At 46.6% G+C, this 20,363-nt stretch overlaps 1 protein-coding gene across 1 annotated transcript in view; it reads left to right on the forward strand.

The window, feature by feature from the left end:
* The window catches only part of NPEPL1 (aminopeptidase like 1), a 62,038-nt gene extending 46,907 nt beyond the window's left edge, over positions 1 to 15,131 (forward strand). Inside the window, exon 12 of the mRNA XM_085619447.1 lies at positions 14,130 to 15,131. Within this exon, the coding sequence (XP_085475573.1) occupies positions 14,130 to 14,288 (159 nt within the window). The 3' untranslated portion in view covers positions 14,289 to 15,131. The remainder of the gene's footprint in view (positions 1 to 14,129) is intronic.
* Positions 15,132 to 20,363: the final 5,232 nt, after the last annotated feature.

Consider the following 20,363-nt stretch of genomic DNA (forward strand, 5'->3'; position numbering starts at 1 on the left):
CACCCCTAGATACCGTGTTTGTGCAGATGTCAAACACCAAAATATACACCCTTTCCACTGTACGAAAATAGCTCTTTGCATGCTGTGCCTTTGTACTTTGGAAAGATCAACAAACTTCTGAGAGGTTTCTCCTTCAAGAAGGTTCCACCATTCTTTTGTACAGACGGAAGTGAATGGTTTCAAAATAACCCCAGAGGAAGCTGATACACTGTGCTCATCATCCTGTGAACCATGTGATAAGTTGTGCCATGCAAGGCTTGCAAAGATGCCTTCATCGCGTTTTTTTAACAATTTGCTTTTAAAGCTAATCAGGAAGCCCTTTTAGTTAGGAGTGCTTTTTTTTAACTAAGTCGGAAGAGTGCTTGGAAATGTTTAAGGATTCTCAATCCACGCCTGAGCTTGCACAACCGATCTGTATCTGCCAAATCTTCTTCAACAATTCTTGAAATTCTTTTCGGGAGGAGCAATGCATACAGCAGCAGTAGCATTACATCGTCCTGGACTGAACAGGTGTGCTCATAGATCTTTAGTTGTTCCAGCCTCTAGTAAATTTCCTCAATGTACTCTTCAAGTAAATCGAGAACTAATGGGCGACATAGTTTTAAGATTCTTGTGGCATGGTGCGCGAAGACCTTGGACCAGAGAGTATTTTAGGTAATTTATTCCAGTGACTAATATCATTTCAAAGAGACTACCTTTTGGTACCTTAATCTCTCGAGTACGTGATCTGTTGCCAGACTGTTACTTAATGCTATAGAATAGAAGCAAAAGAAGAAGTGGCTTGCAAAGAGAGAGAGGCGGGTAAATTGTGCGCAGTAAATTCTAGGGGCCAAAGAAAGTCAATTTTTTCAGTAGTACTTCTGCTCCAGATTGTACAGCTTCCTCCTGTTGAGGACTAGCTTGTCTGCAGAAGGCGTACTTCCTCATTCACTAGGACAGGAAACACGCCAGAGTTTATTAAAAAATGTAGGTATTTATGTCTATTAAACACCATAAGGCTGCAGATCAATTCAGTTACATAAACCGCATTTCATAAATAAAATGCATTAATTCAAATATATGTTGTCCCTGCCCTCCTCTGGACTGACACGAGACCTTCCCTCCAGCCTCCAATCTGTGCACCCCTCTTGCGACCCCAGACATCCGCTGACCCTTTCCTGCTGCTTAAAGCAGGCAAAAAGAAATGTCAGTGCTTTTCTCCTAACAACTGGGGTAGAAATGCATGACTAAGGATCTCGTTTTCTCATTCTGAGTAGAAATCTTGCAATCTGCTGATTTTGGTGGAGGAACACCAGCCGGAATCGGCAATCCAACTCTCCGGCAATCCGACACCACAATCCACAAAACTCATAATGAGGGCCTTGGCGATCAATCAACTGAACGATAACATTTCTTTGGTGATACTTTACAAAAAGAGAATACTAATTTTTTTTTTTAGACCCAACCCTCTTCAGATAGGAATAACACACCCAGTCAATTCTGAATTTTAGCAATAGGGTCACTAAAATTTTATTTTCATCGGCACGCAACAACTGGCATCTGTGCTGTAAGTGGTATTGTTCTGTAGTAGGGGATCTCCTTGTATAGTCATAATCTAGTGAATAGTCCCGCCCATGTGCGTGGACCCCGGAGCAATAAAAAATAATCTCTAAAAGGTGACAAATCATGCAGACCTGCATGCACCTTTAAGAGAATTTAATTTAAAGACAGATAATGCAGCCTATACCCACAGGCTACACTGTCCAGTACTTCAACTAGAATTCCACCAACATCCACAAACAGCACTGCCTGTCTAGTTTTTCTCCCCATAGGAAAAAACCCTGCCTCTACCAGCAAAAGCTTCTGGAATGATAGAGAGGAAGGAGTGGACAAGCCCCATAGGCTGCCATTATGTGGCTTAAAACAGGATACTGTGCCTTTAAGAAAACTTTCCAGGTTTCCAGAACTTTCCCCAGTATCCCAGAATGCCCAGCAGGTCCCATTTACTTTCAGTTCTTTTTTCCGACTCCTGCTAGCAGGACCCTGGAGCATTGAGCTCTCCCTTTTTCAAGGGTTTATTGGAGATTTTTGTCAATTTTTGTCACTTTTTCAAGTGCTTAGTAGCTGGTACTGTCAACATGCCTGGCTTGTTCGACAAGTGCCCGGAATGTGGTAGAAAAAAGGCTAAAACTGATCCACACGAGGTGTGTATAGGTTGCCTTCCCCAGTCCCACGTGCCTGAAGACTGTACCATCTGCCACTCGTTCTCAGCCAGGACCCTGAGGGACAGAATGAAAATCAGGCTTCAAGTTCTGGAGGAGAGAAGACTGAAGGCACCAGGTGGGTCTGGAGGGGCTGATTTGGCCCATGCTGAGGCCTCTGGGGGGCTCCCCAGGGGCAGGAAGACCAGTAAACGCTCCCACTCCCCGTCGACGTCGAGGGCGTCGACTGCGACGTCGAGGAGGATGACCACCGTCTGTTCGCCTCTGGACTCTGCGGGCAGGAAGGTGTGTGGGACCGCCGCCACCACCATGAAGGCGGCGAGTGCAGGGGCTTTGCTGGGTCGTTACGACCGGGCCCTGTGGGAGTCCCTGCAACAGTATGCGGACCTGCTGCCCCGGGACAAGAAGGAGGACTTCTTGGAGACCGTGCGTGAAGGCATGCTGGTTTCTAACCAGGTGATCGGCGCAGCGGCGGATGTATCCTTGCTGGCCGCCCACGCATACTGTCATGGTGTCCACCAGTGGTGGCATTCGTGGCTGCGACTGACGTCCCTCAAGCCAGAGGCGCAGCAAAGAGTGGCCAACCTGCCCTTCTCGGGGGAAACCCTGTTCGGGAAACATGCGGATGACGAGATGGCCCGCATGAAGGCGGAGGCGGAAACCCTGACGGCCGTTGGGTTGGAGAAGGCGGAGAAGAAGAAACGCCCGTTCCAAAGGCGGTTCGGGTCTTCGGGCAGAGGGCGTGGGCAGGGTTCGGGACAGCAGCAGCAACAACAGCAACAGTTCCGCAAGCCCTTCCAGAAGCGCCAGAGGGGTAGAGGAGGCCAGCAGGCTACCACCACTACCAAGGGCCCGGCCGGGTCTCGGCCCTGAGCGGTTACTTCCCCCTCAACCGTTACCCACTCCAGTGGGGGGGAAGCATTCAATTTTTTCCGGCAGAGTGGAGAAAAATTACTCCGGACAAGTGGGTGCTGAATATTGTTTGCAATAGATACAGTCTTCGGTTTATCAGCCCGCCTCCAGCGATTCCGCCGGTCAGCTCTCGATTCCAGCTGAGAGAGCTCCAGGCGGAGGCAGACATCTTGTTGAGAAAAAAGGCGGTAGAAGAGGTACCTCTGTCTCAAAGGGGAAGAGGTCTGTACTCTCGGTTCTTCCTCGTTCGCAAGGAGGACAAGAACGAGTTCAGGCCCATTCTGGATTTACGACAGGCAAACAAATGGATTCGCAGAGAGAAGTTTCGCATGCTATCGTTGCACCAGATTTACCCCCAGCTGCAACGGGGGGACTGGCTCTGTGCCATAGATCTACAGGATGCGTACTTCCATGTGCCCATAGCACGGAAGCACAGGAAGTTCCTGCGATTCCAAGTCGGCGCCAATCACTATCAATACACAGTACTGCCATTCGGGCTAAAGTCTGCGCCCAGGACCTTCTCGAAGTGCATGGCGGTGGTGGCGGCACACCTGCGGAGGAACAAGGTGTTTGTCTACCCGTATCTGGACGATTGGCTGATCAAGGCTTCATCCTTCTCGGAAGCGCAAGATCACTTCCGATGGACGTGCGCTCTCTTGCACAAGCTGGGGTTACATGTCAACATGTCCAAATCGGTCACGACTCCGGTTCAGTGCATACAGTACCTGGGGGCCTCCATCGATACGCGATCAGCAAGCGTGTCTCCTTCGGAGGAGAGACGGTTATCACTCCTTCGGAAGGCTCAGGACTGCTCCATCGACGACAGTGAGGAAGGTGTCTTCTCTACTGGGATCGATGGCCTCCTGTATCTTCCTCACGCCTCACGCACGGCTCCACATGAGGCCACTGCAGGAGTGCTTGGAGGATCAGTGGGATCAGAGGACAGGCTCTTGGGACGACAAGATACGACTGTCGCTGCATGCTCTTCAATCTCTGAAGTGGTGGTGTTCGGCGGAAAACCTCCTCAAGGGGGTTCCCTTCCACAAGGACATTCCCACGACGAGTGTAGTGACGGATGCTTCTCTCCAGGGCTGGGGAGCGCATTCCGGGGACTTGCAGATTCAAGGGAAGTGGTCTCCTCTGGAATCGACGTACCACATCAATTTCCTGGAACTCAGATCTGTCTTCCTAGCACTGAAGGCCTTCCTTCCGTCCTTCCAGACCAACTCGCCGCTGATACAGACGGACAATACAACCACGATGTATTACCTCAACAAGCATGGGGGGTCGAGATCGCGCACTCTGTCACAGGAGGCGCAGGCGATCTGGCGCTGGCTGCTGGCCCGAGGACTGACTATTACGGCCACGCATCTGCCAGGGGTGCAGAATGCTCAGGCGGACGCCTTGAGCAGGCTGATTCAGGAAAACCACGAATGGGTCATAAACGACGAAGTACTAGGAGAAGTCTTCGCAAGGTGGGGAACTCCAGACGTAGATCTGTTCGCCACCGCCGAAAACAGCAAATGCCGAGACTTCGCATCCAGGTACTACCAGCGGGGGACGCTGGGGAATGCGCTATGGATCGATTGGTCGAACAGCTTTCTGTACGCTTTTCCACCCATTCCCCTGATTCCGGCGGTACTCATCAAGCTGTCCCAGTCCAGGGCGCGGATGATCCTGATCGCCCCGGAGTGGCCCAGGCAGTGGTGGTTCACGGACCTTCTTCACCGGTCTCTCCTTCCTCACATGCGGTTGCCGTGCAGGCCGGACCTTCTCACGAAGTTCGGGGGGCGGATGGTGCACCCCAACCTCTCGTCTTTGAGTTTGGCGGCATGGCTCCTGAAATAGTGCATTATGGCCATCTGAATCTACCAGACGATTGTATGGACATTCTGAAGGAGTCTAAACGACCTTCCACTAGGACATCCTATGCTTACAAGTGGAAGAGGTTCTGTATCTGGTGTAAGTCCAAGAACTTTGATCCGACGACATGTAAGGAAGATGTCATCCTTCCGTACCTGTTACATCTGGCGCAGTCTGGCCTTAATTTCCATTCCATTAAGGTTCATCTGGCTGCTTTGACTGCTTACAGGAAATGCCCTTCACAGACTTCCTTCTTTCAGATCCCTGTGGTCAAGGATTTTTTGGAAGGCTTGAAGAAAGTGTTTCCTCCCGTCAGACTTCCCTCGCCTTCCTGGGACTTGAATGTGGTGCTGTCCAGACTGATGAAGGAGCCTTTTGAACCCATTCACAAGGCTTCATTGCAGCACCTATCCTGGAAGGCGGCGTTCCTAGTGGCCATTACATCGGCCCGCAGGGTGAGTGAACTTCAGGCATTATGTTGTCAAGAACCTTATACTGTATTTCATGCTGCTAAGGTTGTGATGCGTACTCACCCTAAATTTCTTCCTAAGGTTATCTCTGATTTTCATGTCAACCAGACCATAACTTTACCTACGTTCTTTCAGAATCCCTCTTCGCCAGCGGAAAGGTCTCTCCATTCCCTGGATGTTCGGAGGGTGTTGAAATTTTATCTGGATAAGACCAAGGATATTCGTAGGTCTGACCAATTGTTTGTTAATTATGGCTCAGTCAGGACTGGTCTTGCGACCTCTAAGCAGTCCATTTCTCGGTGGATTGTGTCCTGTATACAATTGTGTTATCAAAAGGCTAATAAGACCTTAGGGGGTAAACCTAAGGCTCATTCCACCAGGGGCAAAGCTGCCACGACGGCTTTGCTGCGTAATGTTCCGATTGCGGAAATCTGCAAGGCGGCCACTTGGAAATCGGTCCATACCTTTGCTGCGCATTACTGTCTGGACACGGATGCCAGGGCAGATGCTCAGGTTGGGCAGGCTTCGCTGCGAAATTTGTTCGCACAGTAGTGGTAGTGTCTTGTGTGTTCTCCACCGCTTTTGTTGTGTGGGGATGGGCTTGCCATTCTATTCACTAGATTATGACTATACACAGAGATCCCCTACTACAGAAGGAGTAGTTTCTTTTCTGTAACTCCAGTTCTGTAGTAGGGGTATATCTGTTATAGTCATAAGCGCCCGCCCTCCTCCCCGGTGGAGAGATACTTATTCATATGTAGAATGCTACAGGTCTGGCGTGCTACGTCTTCAAAAAGAACTGAAAGTAAATGGGACCTGCTGGGCATTCTGGGATACTGGGGAAAGTTCTGGAAACCTGGAAAGTTTTCTTAAAGGCACAGTATCCTGTTTTAAGCCACATAATGGCAGCCTATGGGGCTTGTCTGTCCACTCTTTCCTCTCTATCATTCCAGAAGCTTTTGCTGGTAGAGGCAGGGTTTTTTCCTATGGGGAGAAAAACTAGACAGGCAGTGCTGTTTGTGGATGTTGGTGGAATTCTAGTTGAAGTACTGGACAGTGTAGCCTGTGGGTATAGGCTGCATTATCTGTCTTTAAATTAAATTCTCTCTTAAAGGTGCATGCAGGTCTGCATGATTTGTCACCTTTTAGAGATTATTTTATATTGCTCCGGGGTCCACGCACATGGGCGGGACTATTCACTAGATTATGACTATAACAGAGATACCCCTACTACAGAACTGGAGTTACAGAAAAGAAACTACTCCTTCTTTTAGATGCAGACTTTTAGCACTTGTATTTTTGTATTTGGGATGATTAAACAGCCGAGTCCGCAGTGCTTGGGTGCATATAGTTGTTGCGCTATAGTGCGTTTTCAAGAGTTAGTGACTCCTTTCCAATAACTGTTGGTGATAGGTCTATCTCATATCATGTGGTAAGTCCACATTGTAGTGGAAGCATCTGGGACTAGGACAGGTTAGTCTTTGTGTGCACTTTGTTTAATCCTTTCAAGTTGGCAAATTCTGTGTGTGTGTATAATTGACTTGAATATATTTGAATCGAATTTTATAGGTACCATTGGGTGTATTCTAAAATACTTACCCACTATTTGTCTGTTAGATATTTTCCTAGATCTTACTCCCATTTATGTCTCAGATCTGCTATGCTCATTTTAGTCCTAGATCGTATGGCTTTATATAGCCAGGTGATTAAGTGTCCGCTGTCTATGAATGGGAGGATGTTTCCAGCAATAGGTTTTCATTGTTCTTCCTCACCCATGTTTGACTGGTGTTCTTATTATCTACTGATCCACACATTAAGATTGAGCTCAGTAGTATACCATCTTCTCCCGTCAATTGATCCATTGTCATTCGTATCGCTGCATTATAGCAGTCTCCTACTTTGCTAAACCAGCTATGATCCACGGCTGTAGGTTTGCAGTTTAAAGAGTCCTTGTGGTTTTGAGAGGCTTGCCAGTGGGAAAGAAGGGCATAGAAGGGATCCCGCTTGGTCAGTGTTTTTACTTTTCTTCCAGCAGTGATTTTTGAAGTAGTCTCAGTCATCTATCTGACATTGTGCGTGCTCGCTTGTTAGTGAAGGAGAGACAACACCAGATCATCCACCTGCAAATTGTCAAACTTATGGGGGAGTTTTACCTGCAACACATTGCGTTACCCACTGCAGTTGTGCCGATTAAATAGCATTGCTCAAAATCTGTTACACCCAGGCCTCCTCTTGCGATAGGAAGTTTAAGTTTGGTAAGTGCAACCCTTTGTCTGGTTGATCTCCAGTTCAAATGAATCACCATGAAATCTAATTCGCTAAAGAATGGTCCTGTTATCCAGACTGTCCGATTAGTGAAGTAATCTAGGGGCAGAGTAACATTAACATTTGCGATTACTGATATTTGCAAGGCTTTTCAGAATTTTACGCAGCTTTTTAATGTGTAGTGCCCTGACAAGGGTCCAACTCATAGATCATGGTTTGGGGGTGTTAACTCTGGACCCCTAAGTATCTAAAGAGTCGGTTTCCCAGATTATGCCTTTATCTCCACCCAGTTGGGAATAGTCGGCTGCTGGTGTGACTTGGAATTTCCATTTTTTGTTGCATTGCCAGCATAAGGCTTTTGTTGTAACATCTAAATGGGAACATGTGATAATTCTAACCCATTCCGATTTGATGGCAGAAGTGGCAATGATGCAATATGGTAAATAACTGGTGACGGTAAATTAAACTCTGCTTCTCCAACTAATGGGCTGTGTCTCTGATGAACAACTCCTTAAGAGGGATGCTATCTGCCTGAGATTGCACATGTCTGAAGACGGGGTCTAAAAACAATTTTGGCTGGTTCTTAGTGCAACAGTGGGTTCAGAAATACAGACTAACTCCCCAGACTGTGCACAAGTTACCCTTTGCACTTGTGTCATGAACAGGGCTTATTTACATTTGAGAAATACTGCATATTGGTTTTGCTCACTTATTTTACCTAAGGCACTCCCTTAATCCCGCCATGAGTTTTTTTTTTTTTCTACTGCACCGGAGAACTACTTTCATTTTAAAAGTGAACCTGACAGCTTGACTTCTAGTAGCTTAATTAAGCAGTCCTATGGATACCTTGAGTGTTATTAATGCGATTTTACCAAAGAGGAAGAGTTATCAGGGGATTTAGTTTCGATTCACCCTTTGAGCACAACTCTAATAGACATGTGTGCCACAAAAACAGGAAATATAAGAATGTTCTGCTACATGAAATTCTCCCTGGCCCTGTCGGTGGGAGAGGCAAAGGTCCTACATAGGACATTTACTCTAGTCTTGACATTCCCGCGTCAGAGAACCAATGTCTCCAGAGGCTGCATTGATAAAAAGCACTCCGCATTTTGTACCCGTTTGACTACTGGACTTCCTTGAAGGCTACAAGGCCTATTATGTCCCGGCAGTAGTAACTACTAGGGGAAGACCAAAAGGGGGTATGGTTGTGTATTTCTATTGTACTATGCTGTAAGGTACGGAGAATTATAACAAATCACACTGGCATTATTGGGTTAGTTTTAACAGGAGATAACTGTATGGCCGGCCTGGTCAACTTTTATAACGCCACTAACTATAGTACTAATTCTAGTCAGATAGTATTATTGAATACTTTTATTAGTAAATCCATGAAGGATTGTATTCATAACCTCATGGTGGTGGGGGATTTTAATGTCCACCCCTGTGGAGACCCTCTTTTTAAAACCATTATGGAACTTAATTGCCAGCACTGCGAGAATTTCCACTTTGAGCACTCAATTGAGGGGGAAAACCTCAATGACATGCTCAATGAGTTAGATTTGACTCCTATGATGGCGTTGTCGGCCCCGAATAAGTGCTTTGATACCCCAACATTTAAGGGGAACGGCAGGGCAACTTTTATAGATTTTATTTTGATATCACCTGTAATGCAGTCTTTTGTGGGATCCTTCTCTATTGAAGCTAGTGAATTTAGTGACCATAACCCACTCTCTGTTCTTATGATGGGCCCACTGATAGCTAAAGAAAGAGTGGATCCCCTCATTGGTAGGGTGAATACCACAGATGGCAGACGACGATTGAGATGGTCCATGGTAACCCCTGAGCGGCTGTACAACGAAATCAAAACCATATGTGTTGATGAAATTACGCTATGCACACAAGAGGGCGCAACTCCAAACACTGTTCTAAATGCTTTTAATTGTTTGGCGACTAAGGTATCCCAGCTATTATCAGTTCCCATAAAAAAAAATCTGATCTCAATAAAGGTCCTAGGTGGTTTAATCAGGATTGCTCAAAAGCCGCCAGAAATCTAAGAGTTGCATTGGCGTCTAAACCTAGGATAAAAGCTGATGTCCAGAAGTGTAGAAAGATTTATAAAAATATTATCGCAAGACATAAGGAATCTCTCAGGGAAGAGGCGTGGTCAGAGATCTTAGATCCTGCCACCCTTCGAAGTAGCTCAGGATTCTGGGCCTTGATAAGGAAACCATTCTTGGCTCAGGACCCAGGAGATGGAATTGAAAGCTGTATAACCAAGGAGAAGTGGGAAGTGCACTTTAAGAAGTTGTACTGCTGTGCAGGGAAAATGGATAAGACGTCTGCCTGTAGCTACACTGGTTCACATATTGTTTTTAATAGAGGTGAAGTTTTGGAGGGTATACAGGGTATTACAGGCGGAAAAGCTCCTGGTCCGGATGGGATCCCTCCTGATTTATTTAAATCTGATCCTAGCTTTTGGGCACCCATCCTGGAGTCCGTTTTTAATGCTTCTGTAAAAGAAGGATGCCCACGATCATGGGGTGTTTCTACAATTGTCCCGGTTTTTAAGAAGGGTGACAGGGGTAGCCCACACTGCTATCGACCAATCTCTTTGATAGACTCCATGGTCAAGATCGTAGGAAGAATTGTACTGCAAAGACTGTCAGATTGGGCGGAGGAAAAGAATAGTTTGTCTCCCTCACAGTACGGTTTCTGTAAAGGCCGTTCGACAATATCTCAATGCCTGAACCTCTTCCTGATCCTAAGTAAATATACTATTACACAGAAAGGCACCATTCATCTTGCCTTTATGGACTTGTCTTCCGCGTTTGACTGTGTCAACCGGGGAAAGCTGTGGCAGTCCATGAGGTCGAAAGGGGTTGATAGCGGCTTGGTAGATTTTTTTGATTGCCCTACACTGTAACACCAGGGCCAACGTGAGATACTCCCTGGATCTGAGTGTATCAAACAATTTTAGTATTGAAAAGGTTGTCCGGCAGGGTTGTATTTTGGCCCCCTTTCTTTTTAACTTTTATATCAATGACTTAGATGGTGTGCTACAGGATGTATGTGCTGACTGCCCAAGAGTTGGCAGGCGTGGAATTCCAATACTTCTTTATGCAGATGATGCAGTACTTATATCTAGAACAGAGAGGGGACTCCAATCACTGTTAACTGCATTTAATTCATTCATGAGTGATAGAGACCTCTTGATAAATAATACTAAATCTTTTGTATTACAAGCTGGCCAGCAACCAAAAAAACCTTTCCTTTTTAGGATTGGTGAAGATATAATCCCTCTAACTAAAACATTTTCCTACTTAGGAGTTCTCTTTGATACAAAATTAAATTGGGAAGCTCATCTTGCAAGGAAAAAAGGAGAAATGGTGAGGGTAAATGCATCTATTTTTAACTTTGCTATTAAACTGGGGAAAAAGCCTATTTGTGCTATGTTGAAATTGTACAATGCGAAGTCTGTGGCAAATGTATCCTATGGCAGTGAAATTTGGGGGTATGTCAATGGAGAGCAACTACAGATTGCTGAAAATCATTTTATGAAGCGTCTTCTGTGTGTCCCCACTGGTACAGCTAATTATGTTGTTCATGAGGAGTTGGGGTCCCAATACCTATGTGATTTGCTCTCCTTACGCCCTTTGACGTTTTGGCTTAAAACTTGGCTAAATGAGAACATACCTCTTAACACCTTTAATTATTAAGGATTTCCTGTCACTGGACAAAGCACTGAGCTCTCCCTGGTTAAGCTATATAAAATCAAACTTTGATAATCTTGGTCGCCCAGAACTCTTTGCCAATCCACAACAAATTACTATGAGAGACTTGAGTCCATTAAAAAAGCTTTTTTGCTGGACAGGAGGATTTTGAGAGAAGAAGTGGAACTCCAGAAACCAAGTGTAAGAAAGTTTGTTATGTTAAAGACTAATGCGGATATTGAGCCATATTTGGAAGGGTCCTTGTCTTCTCATGAGAAATTTTTACTGACCAGATTTAGGTTTAACCAGTTTCATCACCTGCTTATTCGACCCAAGAGTGATATTTTTAATAAATCGGCAGCGCCCTGCGGCTGCGACGGAAAGTCTCCGCAGGACATGCTGCATTTGATCTTTTTATGTAAATTTTACGAATTTCCACGTAAACAACATTTAGTGATTCTTTTAAAAAAAACTTGGTTTTAAACAAATCAGGCCGGCACTTTTGTATTTACAGCTTTTGCACAGTGACAGTATTCTCCAACTCAAGGAGTTTTTAAAATTATGTATTAGATTTAGAAATTGTCTGGACCAGTGAACGCATGCTCTACTTTTTTTCCCCTATATTTCCAAAGTACTTTTTTACTGCATTTGTATTTGACAAAATGGTCGGTGTTTTGTGACAATGTACTGTATATTTTTTTTATGTGTCTTTTATGGTTATTACATAACCGAAATAAAGTTCTTTGATGATGATGACTACTGGAGAGATGGCTTTGTGTGCAATGTTCGTGCTCTGTGAGGTTGTGTGACTGTGAGGCACACCTTCTCTAGATGGGTTTAGTCATTGCCACGTATGTGGACAAGCCTCACCAGAGGACATTACAGCCTTTTCTACAAAGGATGGAGCAGATAAGTGCTGCCTGCTAAAAAGAGTGGTTATCCTGGACATTTGACATGTGGCCACATGGGTTTCTCTGCACTTGGTTTCCAAGTCTTATTGCTGTCATTAATAGATGGAAGCTGCATATTTTGGTTGTGCTCGTTGTAGCATTCTTTTGGTTTGACAACTTGTTATTCACTACTCCCTCCTCCAGACCTTGTGTTATTTGCTTTTGTGAAAGTGGTTCTACAGGTTTGTCTGTGGGAAAAGTAAGCATTCATATGAATCCATTACCTTTATGTACATTTTTCTAGTGGGTACTCTCACTTTTCACGTACGTTCGTAATCTCCCTCTACATTATCCTCTTAATTCCTGTAGAATTGCTTTTTACTGATGATTTTCTTTAGCTTTTACTTTCTTTCGACTTAGTTCTTTTGTGGTAAAATTAGGTGGAATGTATATGTCAGCCTATGTGACCCCATTGTAGTTCAAGGACCTCTTATTACGTGACTACAATAGCTACACCACAGAGCCCATAGCAAGCTTTGCGCAGCTAAGTGCCCTTCTGGGTGTACTGCAAAGTTTGAGTTCTGTCTGCACTGAGGTGAGTCTGTGGAATATCCACATGGAGTCAAATACATTTTATATTCATGTCAGTTTGAAGGGAGAATAAAAATGGAAAGATCATGTGTTAACCTTTTATATGTAGAAAACTGCACTGCACAAAGAAAGAAAATAAGTTACTTAACTGTAGTTTCATAGATTCACATGCTTGAATCATTCCCCGTTGTCGAGATGGGAGACCCCAGTACATCAAAATAGCAATGCAAAGCTAACACAAACCAGAAACTGGGCCTAGGCCTATTTCAGTTTTGTAACTTATCTCTATTGTTTTGTATAAGATACCAAAATTAAGCCTGAACCAATCAGGACCTCTCACCCTCTAGAACACTCCTGAGAGAACCTTAGACCCCCCAGATTTTCACAGCACACGTGCTAAAGATGCACCTGCAAAAATCCCAAAAGTTAATAAACCGGGGACTCGCATTTCGACGACTGGGAATTATTCAAGCACGTGAATCTATGAAAGTTCCAATATTGGAGTAATGGTAAGTTCTCAAAATTCCAAGCACCCTAGTTGAGTATTGGACATAGTTTTCTTTTTGGGCCTGCAACAGTGCGATAGTCTTGGGCCCAACATTAAGTCCACTCGGTATATTAATTTGAATCTACGGTTATTGCAAAGTTACACCTGTGGTATAGATGGTATCACTGAGACAAACCTTTAATATGTAGCTTGAGCAGGATGCCTTTGGGTGAGTGTTTTTGCTTTGTTCATTTTTCTTATGAATCACCATTATGTTTGGATGTATTTGTATGTGATTCAGGGTTGCTCATCTATCTGTGAGTAGAGAGGGTTGGTTTCCATGTCAGAAAGAGGTGGCATGTGTGCTGTTGACTCCCATCATGTTTAAGCGCACTGCCTATTTATTGCATGCTTGAGCTGGGGACGTATCTCTGTAGTGTAAACCTACACATGCTCTGTCTTTCACTATATCTCAAGTCTGAAAGTGTGAAATTTGTTTTAGAAGTTTTTTTTACAATTAATTCATTGTAATTTGCTGTAGAAGTATGCAGTTCTAATACCGACCTGCTTTTTTTTTTCTTCAAATCACATCACTTTTGGAGCGAACCCACTACATATCATACCTCTTGAAGATTCCATTTGGGGTGTTGAGTAGCTCACCTACTCTGTCGTCGTCCCCTGCCAAGAGGTCTGTTGCACAGAATAAAATGTACATTTCTAACATATTCTTTTCTCCCTAGGGTGAGAGAGCGACTGGCTTCGGTGTTGCATTGCTGCTCTCTCTGTTTGGACGTGCCTCCGAGGATCCTCTCCTGAATCTAGTATCTCCACTAGGGACGGACACTGACCTGTCGGCGGACGGCATAGAAAGAGATTCTAAAAGAAGACGGCTCGTCTAACCCTGCTCTTAAACTAGTACGCCCTCCTCACTTTGCACTGGACGAACTTTAGACCTCCCAACATCTGTTTCTTTTGTAATAGGTAGGGTGGTGCAAGACTGACTGTACTTAATTTTTATAGGAAACCCTCTTTTTCACTGCAAACCCATCAGTCGAGCTCTTTCCCCTCAAATCTGAAAGTTGACTACAACCAGTTACTAAACCCTTGTGGACAGTATCATCAGGAAAACCGGTTTCATTTAGGAGTGATTTCCAGACAGTTTTGTCCATTCTTTTTATTTCCAATTTTACATCTTGAGTTAGCCCTATCCTCAACCTCAGAATGTTGCATCCTCTTTTTCTCTATGCCCCCGGGCAGTTACTGTGCACTATAAACCTGACCCTTTATTCACATGAGATCTTAATTCACACGGTCTATCCCTTGATGAATTATACTGTAGACTTAACTTATGCCACCGTGCCAGTTTGCAACTCTTCGTGCTTTAAAGTGTTGATCTTTTTGTTTAAGCTCCTTCTCCCTTTCTGTGGAGTAAATTCTCTATGAACCGAGGGTACTAGGTGACCCTTGGACTATGCATATTTGATATTATATGGTGTAAGGAATGACTGCAGTGACCAAAGACGTGCGGTGATTAGTTTTATTTCTTTTAAACACATCATCCTGGTTTAACTGCTAGGAGACATTAGCCCCAGTGGCATGACCTTGATATGACTTACAGCCGTTATTAACTGGAAATAACTTAAGAAAATGCATTTGGAAAGCTTAAATTACAACCCTATTAAAGCGGCTTTACCGTTTGTATTGAATGAACAAATTATTTTATTAAATTTCTTTCAATATGCTGTTTGGTTTTTTCTTTGGAGCACTCATGAGGCTTATCCCAAACTGTCGACAGTAGGAAGGGAAAGGTGTTAACCTAAAGATCCAGTACTGTTGTAGGCACTTACGGTACCTGAATTAGAGGGTGATATGGGTACCCACTAATGTGAGCAGGAGTGAAGCACCCTTCTGTGATTTTAAAAGGGCTTTGTGATCGATTCCAGTCCCTGTGGTGTGACAAGTCACTATGTCACACAGCCTGTTGCATCTGACCTCTGCATCCTTCATGGACTTGTCATTTTATCTCCAAGTAAGTTATTACAATGCCCGCTAGAACTTTCTGCTATTGATCAGAAAGAAAAGTGGGTCTTCTCTATAACTGAAACACCAAAGAATGGGATCTTTCAGTAGAAAAATAAAATCTATATATTATTTTCACCAATGCAAACGCAAAAACAACCGTTATGTAAACAGCCATCGTCAACCTTGTCACAGGTAGGTACATGTGATGAAAATTGATACAATAGTGAGAGTATGTCGCTGTCGCACATTATCATGTAGTCTTTCAACAGAGTTGAATTTAAATGTCTTCAGAAGCGAAGAAGTCTATGTATTGATTGCAGATATGGCAACAGAAAAAAAACAGGCAACCCACTGATGTTTCTCGGTTTAAAAAAAAAAAAAGAAAGTTTGTAGTTCAATTCTATACTTTCCTGTGTAACTAATAAGATGATTAAAGGACCACTGACTGAAGTTCAAGTATAGCAGTTATTAACTATGGGGTATATTTATGAGGATTTGGTGCAAGGCTGCGCAGCTAGTCACCTTGCTGCGCTGCCATGCGTCATAGTGAAAGGGCAGGAATCTGCCGTATCTATGGCATTCAGCACATTCCTGTCCTTTCTCCCTGCGCTGGCGCAGTTTTGGCAGCCTAGCCCCAATGCAGGCACCCTTGCACCATGGTGCAAGGGTGCCTGTGATGCATGTAGGGTTGTTTTTGGGTAGGAAGGAGCACTTTTCTGGACAAAAACAATCCTGGGAGGCTTTTTCCTCTTGCTATGTGAGCTGCATTCTGCAGCACACATAGAAAGAGGTAAAAAACGAGGAGAAATAAAGTTATTTCTCCTTGCTGCGCCTCCCCAGGGGAGGTGTAAGGTCTTAAGTGCATCTCCAGGCTTATATGGTCTTGTAAATCCATGGGTGTTGCATGGAACACCCACTGCAATGCCCATGGAATGCCTATCTCGCGCAGAGTAAGGCAACACATCGATTTGCACTGCCTTGCCTTATATGGTGTACATTTGACGCAATGTACACCATATACGTTCACTAAACTGCTATGTTTAAATATGTAATGTTGTCTTTTCGATATTCTGTCTGTTTCATTAGTATTGTGCTTATATACAGACATGCTTTCTTTGCCTGAACCCTTTACTTAATGTTGTCTGTTCATGTTAGTAGGAAGGACGCAGGCTGTGTCCCACTTCAATGGTTTCCCTTACTTTGTGTTATATTTATATTGCATATTAAATACTTGGCCGGTTGGACAGAAATATAGTACTGATCGAGTCTATATTAATTTGTAATGTACTAGATTATTGTCTAGGGACCACTGTCTTTAGAAATAGTGAACTTACCCAAGGTCCCTGACCAATCGCATATTGGGTTCCCTTGTGTTTTTTCAACACTTGCCTACATGTACAGCATGCTACTCTGTAGGTGTACAGTGGTAAAGTTCCTTCAGCAGCGATTTCCAGATACCGCCTCTCCATTTCTACATCATACGTTTCTATCTTCAAGATTATTAAAGGGTTTCTGAAGGGCCTGTTCTGAACTTTTCCACTGATATGAAAACTTCCACTACGACTGGAGGTAAACGCAGTTCTTTGCGTGCTAATGAAGAGCCTTTCTGAGCCAAAGCATAACGCAAATTTGAAATCTGATTCTTGAAAAGGAGCTGAGGTTTTAGCCTTAACGTCAGCTAGAAGGACTGGTGACCTGCAAGTGCTCACATTAAAAGAACGTTACTTGAATTTCGCCTGAGTGAGTGTAATCTTAAGAACAAATACAACACTTGTACAGAAAGTCCTGTCTGTCATTCACCTTAATGAGCCTGTTACCTCCCAATGAAGCTGGACTATCATTACACTCTTTGGACATCAGACGAATGTTATATCTGAAAGAAACACGTTAGTTAGATTCCTCACCTTAGAATATCCCCAGGCGTCAGGCTGGATCCGGAAAGATTTTTCATCAGCAATACCCCTTGCGCGTCGCTAGGCGTCGTCTGCGGCTCCGCGTCCGTCGTCTGCGTCGTGCGCTGGAATGACGTCATCTGAGTACTTAGACGCTGCCCTCGCGTGCTGATGTTAGTTCTTCTTTTTTCTGCGCCAGACAGCGCCGATCCGGGGAGAGCTTACCCCTTTACTCACTTTTTGACTAAAACTTTTTGAGACTCTTTTGTCTATTCGTCGACTCGAACTGGTGCCGGTAGGATGCCTGGGTTTAAAGCCTGTGACTCCTGTCACCGACTGATGTCGGTAACGGACCACCATCGCCGGTGCCTTTACTGCCTTGGGGCCGACCACGACGCGGAGTCGTGCCCCGACTTTCGGGCCTTGACCCCGAAGGCTAGGCGGGAGCGGTCCCGTAAGCTTCTCGAGCTCCGACACTCGGCTCCGCGCCGTTCATGGTCCCGGTCCAGGAGGAGGTCCAAGGACCGGTCGCGGAGCCGCAACCACCACCACCACCGATCGTCGGGATCCAAGTCTTCGAGTAAGTCGAAGCATAGTAAGAAGTCCAAGAGACGACATCATTCTTTGGACTCGAGCGTCCGGGTGGCACCACCGCCGAGGCTCCACCGGAGCCGCAGGAGCCACGTCTGTCCCCATACCTGCCGGTCCCTGGGACTGACGCGACTCCGGTGGAGATCAGTGCCTTCCTCTCGGCCAAGAGGGGCCTCGCTCCGCCGGTGCGCCTTCGGCCCTGCAAGCTCGACTGGGAGGCCTAGCGAGCTGGCGGCTCTGGCCCCACGTCGTCGACTTCGGTTCCGACGCTGCAGGTTCCCGTGGGATCCAGGCCTGGATCTCAGTTGATGCTGGACGACCTCACAACGCCTCCTCCGCCGGCGTCGACACTGGTTCCACCCCTGGTGCCGTCCCCCGGTTCAGCCCCGGTCCGGGCCTGGCGCCGGTGTGGCGCCGCATCCAACGCCGATGGGTGACCATTTCATCTTCCGCCCGGCTCCGATCATTCCCCCTGTTTATCAGGAATCGGATGACGGTGGCGACTGGGAGGGGTCGGCGACCCTCTGGCCCGCCAGGACCAGTTATCCAAGGACTGGGCAGATGAGCTGGGGAATGCCAGTGGCCTTGACACATCCCCTGACACTGACTTCGGAGGAAGGTGCTACCTTTTCTGTGGCGTTAGGTAAGGCGGCCGAAGCCCTCGGGCTGGAGCTACCTACTGTGGCCGTGAGGACTAACCTCCTCACTGAAGTGCTCCAACCGTCAGCAAGCTCCTCGGAGCCTCTGCTGCCGTTTAGCGAGGCACTAATGGACGTTCTCAAGGGCACCTGCTCCAAGCCCTCCACAGTACCTCCTGTGGAGCAGAACGTGGCCCGACGCCACCACCTTGCACCGGGCGACCCCAGTTTTCTGTCCCAACACCCCACCCCTGAGAGCCTGGTTATCCAGGCCTCCACTTCCCAGGCTGCTACTTCCCAGACCTCTTTCCCATCCGCTCCCCTGGATCAGGAATCCAAGAGACTGGAGCAGTTGGCAAAAAGCTGTTCTCGCTTAGTTTAGGACTGCGTTCGATTAACACCGCTTGTCTCTTGGACCGTTATTCCCACTCTGTGGGATACGGTGGAGGACGTGCTGCCTCTGTGCCCGGAGGAGGCCCGGACAAGGCTCTTGCCGACGGGCGGGACGCAGCGCGGTATGCCATCCGATGTGGTTTGGACACGACGGACTCACTTGGCAGTGCAATGTCGTCCACGGTGGCGCTTCGTCATAACGCCTAGTTGCGGTCCACATCTTTTTCCGGGGATGTCCAGAGCACCCTCATGGACATGCCCTTTAATGGCGATCGCCTATTTGGCGACAAAGCGGACAGTGCGCTGGAGCGCTTTAAGGACTCCAGGGCTACGGCCAAGTCCTTGGGTCTCTCGGCCCCCGCCCGGAATCTTCCGCTTTTTGCCCCTTTTGTGGCCAAGGAGGGGCACCCCCTCACGTCCACCTAGCCACAGGCCGCAGAACCATCCTCCACGCGGACGTGGATTCCGCCGAGGTGGTACAGGGGGGGTTAACGTGCCGGTCCATCCACCCCAGCAGCATCCGCCTCAAAGCCTTCCTAGTCCGTGCTTTCAGGCCCATTCCATGCCAGTGGGCGGCAGAGTTTGCCATCACCTGCTCCACTGGTGTTCCATCACTTTGGACAGGTGGGTGCTGCAAATCGTCCAAAGGGGCTACTCCCTCCCCTTCGAGATGACCCCTCCAGCCATGCCACCGCAGTGCCACCGCATGTCGGGGGATCACTTGAATCTTCTACGGGAGGAAGTTGCGGCCCTCTTGGCCAAAGGGGCCGCCGAGCGCGTTACTGGTCCAGAAGTAGGCCGTGGTTGCTATTCCCACTACTTTCTGGTTCCCAAGCAGTGCAAAGGGGGCCTACGCCCTATCTTGGACCTTGGGAGCGTCATCGCATTCCTACGGAAGGAGAGATTCAATATGCTCACCTTAGCTCAGGTTTTGGCTGCCCTAGACCCTGGAGACTGGATGGTAGCGTTGGACTTGCAGGACGCTTATTTTCACATCCCCGTCCTGTCGGCCCACCGGCGTTACCTGCGGTTCACGGTGGGTCAGGAGCATTTTCAGTTTACTGTGCTCCCCTTTGGCCTCACCAGTGCCCCTCGGGTGTTCACGAAAGTGATGGCGGTGGTCGCAGCTCATCTGCGCAGATCAGGGATTCCAGTCTTCCCCTATCTCGACGACTGGCTGTTGAAGGCGGGCTCGCCCCAGCAAGCCATCTCCCACCTCCAGACTATGGCCGACCTCCTGCATTTGCTGGGGTTCTCCATCAACGTGCCGAAGTCGCATCTGAGTCCCTCCCAGAAGCTTCTTTTCATCGGGTGGTTCTGGACTCGGCGCAGTTCTGGGCTTATCCTCCGGAGCATGCGGGTCCGGGATATTCAGGCTCTGATTCCCATCTTTCAGCCTCTATCCCGGGTTTCGGTCAGGTTGGTGCTGCGGCTTCTG

This window comes from Triturus cristatus, chromosome 7 (assembly GCF_964204655.1).
Source record: "Triturus cristatus chromosome 7, aTriCri1.1, whole genome shotgun sequence".
Classification (NCBI taxonomy): domain Eukaryota; kingdom Metazoa; phylum Chordata; class Amphibia; order Caudata; family Salamandridae; genus Triturus; species Triturus cristatus.